The sequence below is a fragment of the Haemorhous mexicanus genome, chromosome 5 (genome assembly GCF_027477595.1).
Source record: "Haemorhous mexicanus isolate bHaeMex1 chromosome 5, bHaeMex1.pri, whole genome shotgun sequence".
Taxonomy (NCBI): domain Eukaryota; kingdom Metazoa; phylum Chordata; class Aves; order Passeriformes; family Fringillidae; genus Haemorhous; species Haemorhous mexicanus.
The window spans coordinates 15,632,242-15,645,056 of record NC_082345.1 but is presented as its reverse complement, the minus strand read 5'-3'; the positions used below and the strand labels follow the sequence as shown (position 1 = coordinate 15,645,056).

At 40.8% G+C, this 12,815-nt stretch overlaps 1 protein-coding gene across 6 annotated transcripts in view; it reads left to right on the top strand.

The window, feature by feature from the left end:
* Nucleotides 1–12,815, top strand: part of ITPR2 (inositol 1,4,5-trisphosphate receptor type 2) — a 242,085-nt gene that overhangs the window by 40,786 nt on the left and 188,484 nt on the right. For all 6 annotated transcript variants that reach the window (XM_059846045.1, XM_059846044.1, XM_059846043.1 and 3 more), the window contains 4 exons: nucleotides 1,162–1,260; nucleotides 2,368–2,451; nucleotides 3,279–3,425; nucleotides 4,654–4,749. In XM_059846045.1, coding sequence (XP_059702028.1) covers nucleotides 1,162–1,260; nucleotides 2,368–2,451; nucleotides 3,279–3,425; nucleotides 4,654–4,749 — 426 coding nt within the window. The remainder of the gene's footprint in view (nucleotides 1–1,161; nucleotides 1,261–2,367; nucleotides 2,452–3,278; nucleotides 3,426–4,653; nucleotides 4,750–12,815) is intronic.

Here is a 12,815-nt window from a genome sequence, read left to right as displayed (position 1 = left end):
AATGTATTGCATAAGAAATGTGTCTTATAGTCATTATTTTGATTCTGTTTGTGAACTTGTTTCCATGCCTTGGATCAAGTAGGATTTCTGTGTGTGATCTGAGCATGGTGACACTGTCTTATGGTACTGTTTATTTTAGCTGTGTTGGTAAAGAACGGGCAAACCTTCCTTTTCACCTCTGCAATGAGGGGGCCAAATTCACCTGCATTGAAGTTGCACAAGGCTGAACTGGGCTCAGCTTTTTCATAGGAAATGTGCTGATCAGTGCAGAAAGTGTTTTTATTTATTTGTCTTCCAAAAGAAAGCATGGCTTGTGCAGCATTTCATTTAGTAAAAAATCACATGTAGCCACATGTCTTCATGTCTATGTGTGCTCAAAATTGCTGTGAACAACATAAGCAAATCAGGACCCAGTGCCAACCAATCTATGTGGATTGATATTTTTTTATTAGTTATTTTTTCCCCCTTCCAGGCATGAATTGAATTCTCCATATGCATGTCTCAAGCAGTTTCCAGGCTGAAGAAAGTTTTGTATATTGTAAAGAATTGCAAGGGCATGGGAATTTGCTTGCAGGGAGCCAGCCAGGAATTCCTCTTGTAGAGGGAAGGTCTCTCAGCTGTTGTACCTGCTGCCTGTGCTGAGCTCAAACACCACTTAGGGAGCAACAGCAGAGGGGATGGAGTGTGTTCACCTCTTCCTGAATTTACAGTGATTTCTGTGCCTTTCTAGGTTGCAGTTGAGCAGTCTGAATCAGAGAGCTACTGAGCCTGTCAGGACATTTGCCAGCAGATGGTCCACAGAGCTGGGGGCTCATGATTGCTTTCTAAGCTTTCTCTGGAATAAAGAGAACTTAGTGTGACTTTTGGATGAACTGAGCTGCTCCTGGAATTTGTAGTTTCATTTCTATTTCATGGTCTGGAGTTTCTGCTGAACCAGGGGACATGCTTATTGGGAATGCAGGGCTTGATTAGTTGGAAATCTTGAGCCCAAGTGATTGCAGATCATGGGGGAACAGACCTGCTGTGTGACTTGTCTGCAAATTAATTCACCAAGTGCCACTCCTAGAGCATGCATTTGAATAATTTTCTAAATATGCTACATTACTTCATTTTATTAGATAAAATGCAATTTAGACCTAAGTAGTTATTTCTGACTTCCAGGTTGTGGTGGGAGATAAAGTTGTTCTCATGCCGGTCAATGCAGGACAGCCTCTGCACGCCAGCAACATTGAGCTTCTAGACAACCCTGGCTGCAAAGAGGTGAGTTCAGGAGGGCAGGATCTGAGATGGTCATAGAAAGGCTGAGGGAATTGGGACTGGTCAGCCTGGAGGAGAGAAGGCTTTGGAGTGACCTCAGTCTTTCCTGTGGGCTCTCAAGGCCACAGTGAGACTCTTGACAAGGGCCTGGAGTGACAGGGCAAGGGGAATTGGCTTCACACTGACAGAGAGAGGGTTTAGGTTGGATATAAGGAAGAAATTGTGCGCTATGAGGGTGGTGAGGACCTGGCACAGTATTGTAGGCACACAGTTTGTGGTAATTGGGAGTGGGGCTGTGGCTACAGTTGTGCAGGACAGGGGAACAGCATTGAAGGCAATGAGACCTGGAGTGCCCAGGTGCGCTGACCAATCACCAAAGGGCACAGAGGGCACACAGGTGCAACGCATGCAAGGTGAAGAGTGTAAAAGGATGTACTGTAGAACAATAAAGGGCTGCAGATGCTTGAGGCCTTCTTTGGTGTCCCTTGTGCCTCCACCATCCTTCTGGTAGCACAGGGTGCCCAGAGAAGCTGTGGCTGCCCCGGGATCCCTGGCTGTGTCCAAGGCCAGGCTGGATGGGGCTCTGAGCAAGCTGGGATAGTGGAAGGTGTCCCTGCCCATGGCAGTGGCTTGGAACGGGATGATCTTTACATCCCTTCCAGCTCAGGCCATTCTGTGATGTGTTGTGCTTTACTGGTAATCAGAACCCACTGTGAGCCCATGATGGACTCCAAGTCAGCCTTAAAAACTGGTTCCAGCTTAGCCTCAAAAACCCAAGATGAAATATTCTTGCTGCAGTGATAACTCTGTGAGGTTTCCTTGAGTATCTCAAACTCTGAGGTAAGAGTAAATCCTTACTCAGTATCCCTTTGGGCTGTTCTTGGTAGGCTGTCAGCAAACAGAGCAGCATTTCCCCACCCAGTCTTCTCCAACATTACAATCATTAGCACCTGAGAGCTTCAGGACCAGTGTTAACAGCTGTACAAATATGTAGCTAAGCCATGTCCCCTGCCATCCTAGATGAGGTGTGGTCTTTCAGAAGAATGGAATGTCTCAAAAAAAAAAAAAACCCATCCCCATATACTATAATCAGATTTTTTTTCTCTAAAGGTGAATGCTGTCAACTGTAACACAAGCTGGAAAATAACTTTGTTCATGAAATTTAGTAGTTACCGAGATGATGTACTGAAAGGAGTAAGTATGATTTTTAAATTGTTTTTTGAATCCAAAAAGTCTTACTGTATTTAACTGTAGAGAAATATTACCTCGTGAATAAAAGAAGAAATAAGGACTTTATGGAGATGTTCCAAGTAACTGTAACAATAACTGTAATAAGACAATGTAGCTTTACATGCTGAGGAATTGCACAGTTTCATGCCTGTAGATTAATCGCTGTGATAATTTACATTTTCATTTTAGAGCTAAGCTTAATTTGTCCTCACATGTACCTTAATAAATCATTTTCAATGGCTATTTTTTCGATAGGTGTCAAGGTACCAGCAGTTTTTGAGGAAGAGTTTGAAAGGGAAAATGGTATCTTTATGTAGACCCACTTAAGGATAGTGTTTCAAGTCTTGGAGAGAGGCAGGAGGAAACAAAAATGATTCCAGCAGAAGAAATAGAGAGGGTGTGTTGGTGTTGATTGCAGAATAGAAGTGATAAGATAATAGAATGTTAGAAAAATCTCTTCCCTTAAATAGTGAGATTAGAAACAAAGAAATCAATTTAGTAAAGTTAACTAGAATTAAAAATCACCTTCAGGTAAATTTTTGCCCACTGTTCATTGTGGTGCTTTCCCAAAAGGCCATGGGTCTCCTGCAGGACTGAATTACCCCATCTAATTTCCAGACTTGGTCCTAAGATTGAATGCTCTTCGTTTGGTACCTGCTCCAGCAATAGGAAACTCAGAAGTATTTTCTTTCTATCAGCTCTGCTGGCATCACTGGAGCTTTTACAAATAGAAAATAACTCTGGAGGCTTTGCCTACCACTTAACAGTGCTTCTTTTTCTTATTTCTTTAGGGAGATGTTGTGAGGCTGTTTCATGCAGAGCAAGAGAAGTTTCTGACCTGTGATGAATATGAGAAGAAACAACACATTTTCCTCCGCACTACGTTACGTCAGTCAGCCACGTCTGCAACAAGTTCTAAAGCACTGTGGGAAATAGAGGTCTTTTTTATTTCTCTGTATAAATATTTTAGGACCTGAAGGCCAGGGCTCAGTAAAAAAAATTCAGCACAACATGAGTCATTCATAGGCTCCTGATATCATCACACACCCCCTGTAACTATTATTATTTCATGAAGTGGTTTGTGTAGGATGAACCCTGACGAGCTGCTTTATTGCTCTGTGTGTGTGGAGACAGGAGGCTTTCTTACTATATTTGCCTGTACTGAAATGAGGGAGAGTCAAATTTCAAATTCAGACTTGACGTAAATGGTGTGATTTTACCAAAGCCAATCAAAGGACACTCACCTCTCCTGAGTTTTGAGTGTTTATGCTTAACTTCATGTGCAGTATAAAAAATGGAAATCCGTGGCTGACAGGAAATCTCCCAAACATCACACAACACATCAACATTTGTTTAAAGTAAATCTGAATAAAGGTGGTCTTGTGAATGTGGGTGATTTTGAGAAGGGAACTAGTAAATATTTTTGTTCAACTAAGAAACATTGGAAATTGATATGTCTCAAATCCTTGATACTACAATAATGTAACTCCTGTATACCCAAAAGTTCCTGTGTGATGGACAATCTTTGGGTATTTAGAACAGAGTCTTCAGAAAAATGGTTGATTTGTGTGGGTAAGGATTGTCTGGAGTAGAGTGTATTTCATGTGTACTTATTGGAGATTCCTCCTTAAAGGAGACAGACACTGCTAGATTTGAAGAAAGCAAACGACCTACAGCTCAGTCAAGGGATAAAAGAAATAACCTGTGATATTTCAGATGATATAAGGATATATCACTTGAATGAAAAATTTTCAGAAGCCCCTAATATTGACAAAAACAGAGCTGGTATAATTGGTAAAATAATGTAAGATGGTTTGAATTTTGCATTTAAGTAGTGCCTAGCAGTGTAGAACAGCTCTCCTTACTTTCTTGAGCTGCAGATTCACAGCATGTCACTAAAAAGCAAAATTTGGCTCATCATGTTTGCAGGGAATAAATTAATGAAAGCACAGAAAGTAATAGGAGGAGTAATTCCTGGCACTTGGCAAAAAGTAAATGTAAGTAGTTGTTATCTATGGTGAGCTTCATGTAAGCACAGAATTCCTCTCTTTGGCAGGCTGTAATGATGTTGTTTGCATATTTTTATTAGGAGTGAGCTGCAGGAAATGTCAGTGACCTGAAGTATGATCTTGAGGAGCAGGATTAAGATCTAAATTCTTCTTTTAGGTTGTCCACCATGACCCTTGCCGGGGAGGGGCAGGACAGTGGAATAGCTTGTTTAGATTTAAGCATTTGGCAACTGGAAACTACTTGGCTGCAGAGGTAAGAATGCCAGTTAAACAAATGTTTGTGTGCTGCCTAACCAAGTCCTGCTGGTTCAGAACTGCTGTAGCAGGTGGGTCTGCAGTGTAGATCTTCACATAGGTCCCACACTGGGCCCCTGCTGGGCCATCCTGTACTGCTGCACCCAGGGCTTGCAGGGCAAACACCACTGTTAAATATCCACCGTGTTTATACTGAAAACCCTGGGGCTCAGTTATCTCTCTGCTCCTGTTTGCCCTTGATTTTTGGAGTGGTGTTGGACTGTGGATTGGTGTCATGCGAGTTCATTGTGATTATATAGGCTGCAGGGTTCTGCTATTGCACTCTTGCCTTTTGACTAAAATTCGAATTAGAAAAGTTCTGGGGAAGTCTCTGCCCCTTTTGATGGACTGGGAAGTCCCAGAGGAGAAAGATGTTGCAACTTGTCTAGTTACTATCTGGTACTTTGTATTAAGGCAAAAGAATATTGTGACTCCCCAAAAGAGAAGCCTAATATATTTTAAGACTCTTTAAAAATAAAACATGGCTCTTGACAAGCTGGAATACAGCAGATAATACGAAGTGTATGAAGTGGTACAGTCTTGGATATTTTGATAACCATTAAAACCATTAAAAAGCTGTGAACTTTTTGACTCCTATCTAATCCATATTAACACAGGTTTGTGTACAAGTTTTATCAATGGAGTTAAAAGTAGGGTTTTTTTCCCACTGATTTAGTTAGGATTGCTTATTTTAACTTATGCTTTGAAGTATGAGTGCAAAAATTTACTGCAAGAAGAAAGTTATAAATTACTATATGTTAGGGAACCCCTGAAAAAAGACTTGCTCTGGCTGGCTTGAGTTAGATTTATAGCAGTGCAGCTTCTGTATGCAGACAACTCTTTAGTATTCCCAGGGTGCTGCTTTTGTGTTCCAGCTCCTGTAACAGCCTGCACTGAATTCAGAGGAAGAGCAAACAGGAGCTATCAAACTTTCATTTATTTCTAATTATGTCAAGGCCACTATCAAAACATAAACAGTGGACTGCTAATAATAGCTAATTTTCAAGAGGCAACCAGTACTCCCACCTGAGAATGGGAGTATTTTGCTTTCTGCTTATAGTGAGGGATGCACCCAGTAGGAAGATTTTACTAGCTGAGCTGCTGGAGAGTCAGGAAAAGCATTGAGCATACTGATGGGCTTCCTTCTTCCACCAGAGGCTCTGTCTGGGGGATTTTCAGGTGAAAAAGCTTCAGGTGAAGAGGTGCCACGCTGCACTGAATGTCAGAACTGAGTTTAGGTCCTTTCTACCTCTGGAAAGGAAATCCCCATAAGGCAGACTTCTAATATGGAGAATATAATTGGCAACAGCAGAGTGAGAGCTGGAAGAGCTTTTGGGTTGAACAGAGATGATCTGCTGGGACTGGAGAGCTGCATTAGTGGCTGGAGAGCTGCACTGGTGACTGTGTCTGTCAGGTGTAAAATGCCTCTGGTGGAGATATTAAAGGTACTGCTGTAATAAAACCCTGTGAACTGTATTTTGTACAGTTCGTATGTCAGGCACAACACACCAGCCAGCCAGACACGTCAAAGATTTATGAACAGGCAGGCAGACACCTCGTGTGCGTGACCTAACTTTAAATCAGTTGGGCAAAGCCTACTGAACATTTATCTGTTCTCTGGCAGCACAGGGAGATTACTCATGGTATGGATTATCAACAGCGTCACACATTGCCATGACCTGATTTTGTTTAAGCTTATTTGATAAAGGTATCTAGAGTAGAATAAAAAGTACAAACACAAGAAGAAAATTCCCAAATCTTTTAAGCATTCTCTTGTTGGCTAAAGATGCAATTTCTGTCACAGTTTGAGCTGCTGTAAATCAGGATTCATCACTGTTTATAACTGTCTTTTTTCTTACTTCATCCTCCCTTAAATCAGCTTGATGTGTGCCATGGAGGCCTCTGCAGGGCAATCTTGCGTGGGTCAACCCTCAGACAAGGAGCAGAAGTGTCCTTCACTTGCGTGCCTCCCTTTTCTCCTCTCATACCTTGTGTGAGCAGCCTGTGCCTTCTCTTTTCTTGGAGTCATCCTGTGCCAGATGTAACTGGTTAGTCTAGTCTGGGATTGGTGGGTCACTCCTGAGCCTCCTTGTGAGGGGTGCCCCTGCAGCTTGTTAAGGTCAGGGCATAATCTGGGGACTAAGAAAATTGAAGATGCTTGCCTCACAGAACTAAGGAAATTAAAGCTGATAAAGGTGTTTCAATACTACAGTAAGCAAATTAATTAAAAAAAAAAAAGTGAGGCAATACCATTGTTCAGTAAAAAAACATAGGTGAGTACTTGTAAATCTAATTGTTATAAACTTGAGAGAGGATGAAGTCAGGATGTGTAAATCCTAAATTCCGTGTTCCTGAGAAGTACAAAAAGTCATCTGACTTTTGTTGCCTTTCAAAGACCTCTGATATCTCTGACTTCTGACACAGTCTCAAGTAGTAGTATTTCTTTTAATCCTCTTTCCACTTGGCATTATTTAGACTAATTTTAATTACTGTGCTTTGAAGTTCTTTAAGACCTACTAATACCTTAAAGCAACCTAGATCCTTCTCCCAGACTTTGGGCTGAAGGTGAGCCACCCTGAAAGGCCCACTGCTAAAGGAGTCACAGTGGGAGACTCTTGGTGATTCCACACACCTGCACTGCCCTTCCTCTGCTGCTCTGCACACCCTGGGTCACTGACAGTGTCTGTGTGCTCTCACACAAGTACTTAAGACACAGGAGAAATATACTGAACAAAGAGTTTGATGTTTGGTGATAAGATTTGGCACATTGGAAATCTGGGTACTTGGTAATGATGTCTGATATTAGGAAAACTTAAGCCACAGGCTTAGACATTCCCAAAGAAGTGGAACCAAATACTTGGCTGAAAAATTGGAAAGAGAAATTGTCTTCTTTAGAGACAGCAGGAGTTCTGCTGTTAGTGTCATAAGGGCTTGTTTTCACCCAAAAGATCTGAGCCATATCTTCAGCAGATTTAGGCACTAAGCCACCAGCTAAGATCCAGGCTGCTGAGTTTCATTCTCAGAACAGAGTTTTATTCCCATCTTCACAGAGTCAGCAGTCTTTTAGAAAAAGTTCTGCTGAAGATCCTTTTATAGCCCTGGTTACAGGAAAATGACCCAAGTTATTTTGAAGCTTTACATTTATAAAGAGAGGCTGTAAGGTTAGGTGAAAATTGGATGTTTCAAAGTAACAAAGATTTTCCCAAAAGTCTTTTCAGTGCATGTAGCCCATGTCGAAGGCACCCAAAGCCATCTGTGTGTGTGTGTGTGGGAGTGAGCTGCAGTTTGCTTGAATAGCTTTGCAGATGCTGCAGGTTGGGACCACACAGCTGTGCCTTTCTCATGAACACACATAACCTTTTAAATATTTTAAATTGCCAAGATTAAAGTCTCTTTGAACTGAGTATCAGCTTATCAATTGTGCTGAACCAAAACATGCACTTTTAATATTGTTCCCCACATTTAGAGCAGCTCTGGTTCTGTGATTTCTAAACTGGGCAATTCATACTGAAACTCTAAACAATTGTTTTATGAGGCTGTTAAACTGATATGTGTGCCCACACACAAGAAATGCAGGATAAGTCTGTCATTTCATATTCAACTTCTCAGGTGTGGCTAAAATAATTACAAAATATATCTGCATCTATCAAATCATATGCTGATCTCAGATATTGCAGTAGACAATAGATAAGCCATGGTATGTTGCTTGTGAAACCTCATGAACATGTGCATAATCACTGTGCAGAATTTGTAAGAAAAAAATCTGTGATAATTCTGTTTTACCTAGCTGAATAGATTAGTTACTAGATACCTTGGCCAAAATATGGCAGTAAATCTAGTGAGGCCTTTAGCACCAAATTAACTCAACTAAACTCAATGAATTAAGATAAAGCAGGTAAAATGGGAGCCAGAACTGTGGCCATAAACAATTACTGCTGTGGAAAACTTCTCTGGCTTTCTTATAGAGTTCTCCTTCCTCTCTCTGTAAGAGTGAAAGGGCAGGGTTTAAGCTGTAATCAATTACAGTAATTAAGCTGGATCAACTGATCAGAGTTTTGTTCTAAACTCTGTTCTTGAAATCCTGCATAAAACACCCTTCCAGCTTTAGGATTATTTTAGTACTAAATACTCTTTTGAAGGTGGGGATGATTGAATTTATTTGGGCTGAGCAGCGCAGGGTTACACACACATGAGATGCAATGACAGATGAATATTAATTGAACAGGAAGTCCAGTCCAACTTGCAAGGCTGTAGTGCAGTGGTGGAGCACTGCAGTGGCAATACAGGCTTCAGAAATGTCCTTTTTCCTCAGGTGTTGGATTGGGCAGACACAAGGTGCTGTCCCTGAGGTGGTGTAGGCATGGGGAAGAGGGAATAGTCTGTGCTGGAACAGGGTCACTGAGCTAAGGCACCAGAGCATGAGTGTTTTGGGAGGGACTGCTGAAGCTTTGCAGGACTGTCAGCTGATTTTCACCACACTGTGGTGTAAGCCACTTGCTCTTGGATCAATGGCCAGTAGAAGTTACTCACATTTCTCTTGTCTGTCTTGAATAATTTCTTCCCATATTACCTGACTCTACTTTTTGGTCAAAATTGCCCCAAGCTGCCCCTTTCTGTTTAGAGAAGCTTATGTACATCATTCAGTTTAAATTGAGAATTGCTGTTAAATTTTGCTTTTACGGTCCCTGGCAGTGGGTTGGCACTAGAGGATTTTTAAGGTCCCTTCCAACCCAAATCATTCTATGATTCTGTGATTAAAAATATTAACCTTCCATGTTATAGATATTGTTATACTATGCATTTAAGCAGATGGACAGGACCATGCCCTTCATAGTAAATTTAAGCCTGTTGTAATAATCACTTGATTGGGATCATGGTGGAGATAGCTGAGTACATACTCAAGCTAATATTGAGAGAAAATAATCCTCTCCTGCCTTCTGAATAGTAAAGATGCCACAAGAATGGAAAACAAAGCATTTAATGAGATTTTAATAAAGATTACATAATTGTATGGGTAATGGTATACTCAGCATTAGCTAAGATAAAAGAAATGTAAAAGGCAAATCAGTTCTTAAACTTGAGGCTATAAACCAGGATTAAACTCCTGGTGCCCTGAGGAAACTGTCTGTAGTTTTATGGACTTTTCTTCCACTTCCTAAAACTGTTGGAAAATGGAGTCCTGCATAGGATGTTTTATGAAGGCATTTGAGATTGATTATTTGAAGTCCATAACTTAGGCCTTTTGTTATCCACTTGTTGGAAACTGAACTACTGATAGAGATGTTTTTTATTTAGGAAGCAACAACAGAACCACAGCTTGCCAGTGTAATTTTATTTTCTTTTTTATTTGACATGGAAACAAACCTTTGCAGAAGGACTTGTGGTCATGCCCTGGTCATGCAGAGAGGGAGACCACAGTGTTAAGTGCTCTGTGGTTCCTTCTGCCTTCAGAAGAGTGAGGCAAGTAACAAATAAAATGAAATAAAAATGGCCTTGTTTAACTGAGATGTGAGCTAGCTTTTGCTCAGGAGCAGTTTGTAAGCCAGAGAAGATGCCAGGAGATGGCAGCATCTACCAAGGCCTTCACACATCTCCTCACAGATTTCATTCCTTGGTACTGTGGTACCTCCTCACCTGGAGATTGCTTCAAAACCTTCCCTTTGGGCTGTTTTTCCCCAGTGTCTCTTGATTAAATTTTAGCACCGCATTCTGATTATTTTCTGTCTGATTAAATGTTCTCATAAGAAAAAGGGTTTACCAAGGTGACAGGGTGAACTGAGCACTGGAAGCCTTATTTCAGTTTTTCTGTCTCATAGGAGTGTGGGTTTGTTTTAAAGCTCTATAAGGAAAGAAGGATAATTTACAGCTATGCATGAAGAGATGGAAGAGATCCAGAGGAGGAGGATGGATTACTGATTTACAGAGCCAGCCTGACCTGTTCTGCAGACTTGGATATGGCTTTTTAAAGTGACAGATCTAGATGTCCATTTAACAAAACCCAGAACTAGATTTCTCCAAGGTTTTTAAATTCTTGAGCATGTGGCTAAATTTCTTGACCTGACTTGTCTTGACTTTGGTGGATTCTGTCAGTGTGCAAACACCTTCATAAATCTGGATCTCAGAGGAAAGTTTTTTCCTCCAGCCAGCTCGTTTGAAATTGTGATCTGTGAGAGTGTTCAGCTCTTTCGATCCTGCCTGAAGGTGGCTGCACTGGGGCCATGTTTGTGCATATACAAGCTTTAGGAGTGAGGAAGTAGAAAGATATTAATACAGCTTTTATTGTCATTTAGTCATTACAAGGCCTAATTATGTTACTAAAAATACATCTTGCATTTTGGTGTCTTCCAAAACAGCAAATGTAAACCTGTGTCTGTCCTTAAGTGCATTATTTTTGTTTGTTTTTTCAAGATCACGTGAAAAGCTTTTACTCAAATGTATTTGTGCCTCTGTGATGCTTGATGGAGGTTTCCAAGACTTCCCTCCTTTGTTTTTTATTGTTTTTGTGGTTTTGTGTGCCTGTGGTTTTTGGTTTCGTTTTTTTTTTAACAGTAGCAACGTCAGTCTAATTCAATCATCCCTAGTTAGTCCTGTGAGGACCACTGAAAGGCATAATGGGGTATTAATATTTAGAACATCACTCCTGAAGAGATGAGGATGCTTTCTTTTCTATAACACAGGTTGACAGAGCTGCTGAAGCTCAGACTAAGGTTATGGCCCAGCATCTAAGTTACACTTAAGGACCTCTTAGACATTTTTCTTCCTTTTGACTTCCTCTACACAATGGGATATGGCTGAGTGGGGCTGAGCACTGGTTTCATGTTCTCTGCCCTTGATCCCTGTAGAAGAAATTAAATTTCCCAGTTACCACTCATGACATGGAGCTACTCCAGCTTATGCTGCTTGTGTGAGACCTTTAAGTCTGTGCTGATTTAGGCATGGCAAAATGCTGGCCTGCCATTGCTTACACAGCAACTGGAAATGCCATCAAGATAATCTTTCTTCTGGTAATGAGGGTGAAAAATCAGGACAGGAAAGTGTTGAAGCTGCTTCTTATTCCTGTTTTTGACTAGCCTGAAGCAGACAAAGAGGTTCAGCTTTTCCAGTGCTCCCTGGAAACTTGTCTGATCTGTTAAGACATGGCTCATGAGGAAAATACAATCCTGAAAGAAAAGGCCTTTTAAGATGTTTAAACTTTGCTTGCATGATGATTATCAGGAGCTCTGTGGTGATGCTGAGGAGGGGTTGAATGGAGTTTATCGAGGTAGAGCTGTAGCCAGTCTTTGTCTGGCAAGTTAATAAGATGGCAAAAGTCCTTTGAATGCCACTGAAAGTCTTTGAAATTGTGCAAAAGTCCTTTGGATTTATCGAAAGCTAATCAGTATGACATTAACAAAGAACAAAGCAAGACTAATGAAGATGAAAGATTTGAAAAGTGGATTATTTTTCTTTTGTCCTGGCTTTTCTTCCCTGAAACACTTGCCCTTGTTGGCTGGGTAACAGGCTGTGTGTTAACAGGCTGGTTATCAAATGAAATGGGGACTGTTTGAGTGTGTTGAATTAGATCCTTTTATGCTTTCTCTGTCAGGGTTTCCTTCATAAATGCAGGTTTTAACCAAGTCATTAAAATGCTCATTTAGCTGAAATTTGGCAATCTAATTCTTGATTAAAATCATGAATTAGATTGCCAAATTTGATTAAAATCAGCATGGGTGTTTCTTTCCCCAAGCTCCTCTCTCTCCTTCTTAACTGTGTGTCCAAAAATAGCCTGTTTGGGTACTTTCCATGCATTCCTCCAAGAAAACAACGTTCAGTAGAAATGTGGAGTTTCAAACTTCTTGGATTGTAAAGGATATCTATGTGAAGATGCAAAAGTAAAAGTAAAGCCAGGAATAACCTGTGAGATGATCTGGACAATAGCAGAACCCCAGGAAATGATGCTCTGTAGACTTGTGAGGTTTAGAAACTTTAAGGTACAACTTTGAGCAGCTTTAATCTGTAGAGATGACAGAGCCTGGAACTTCTGGT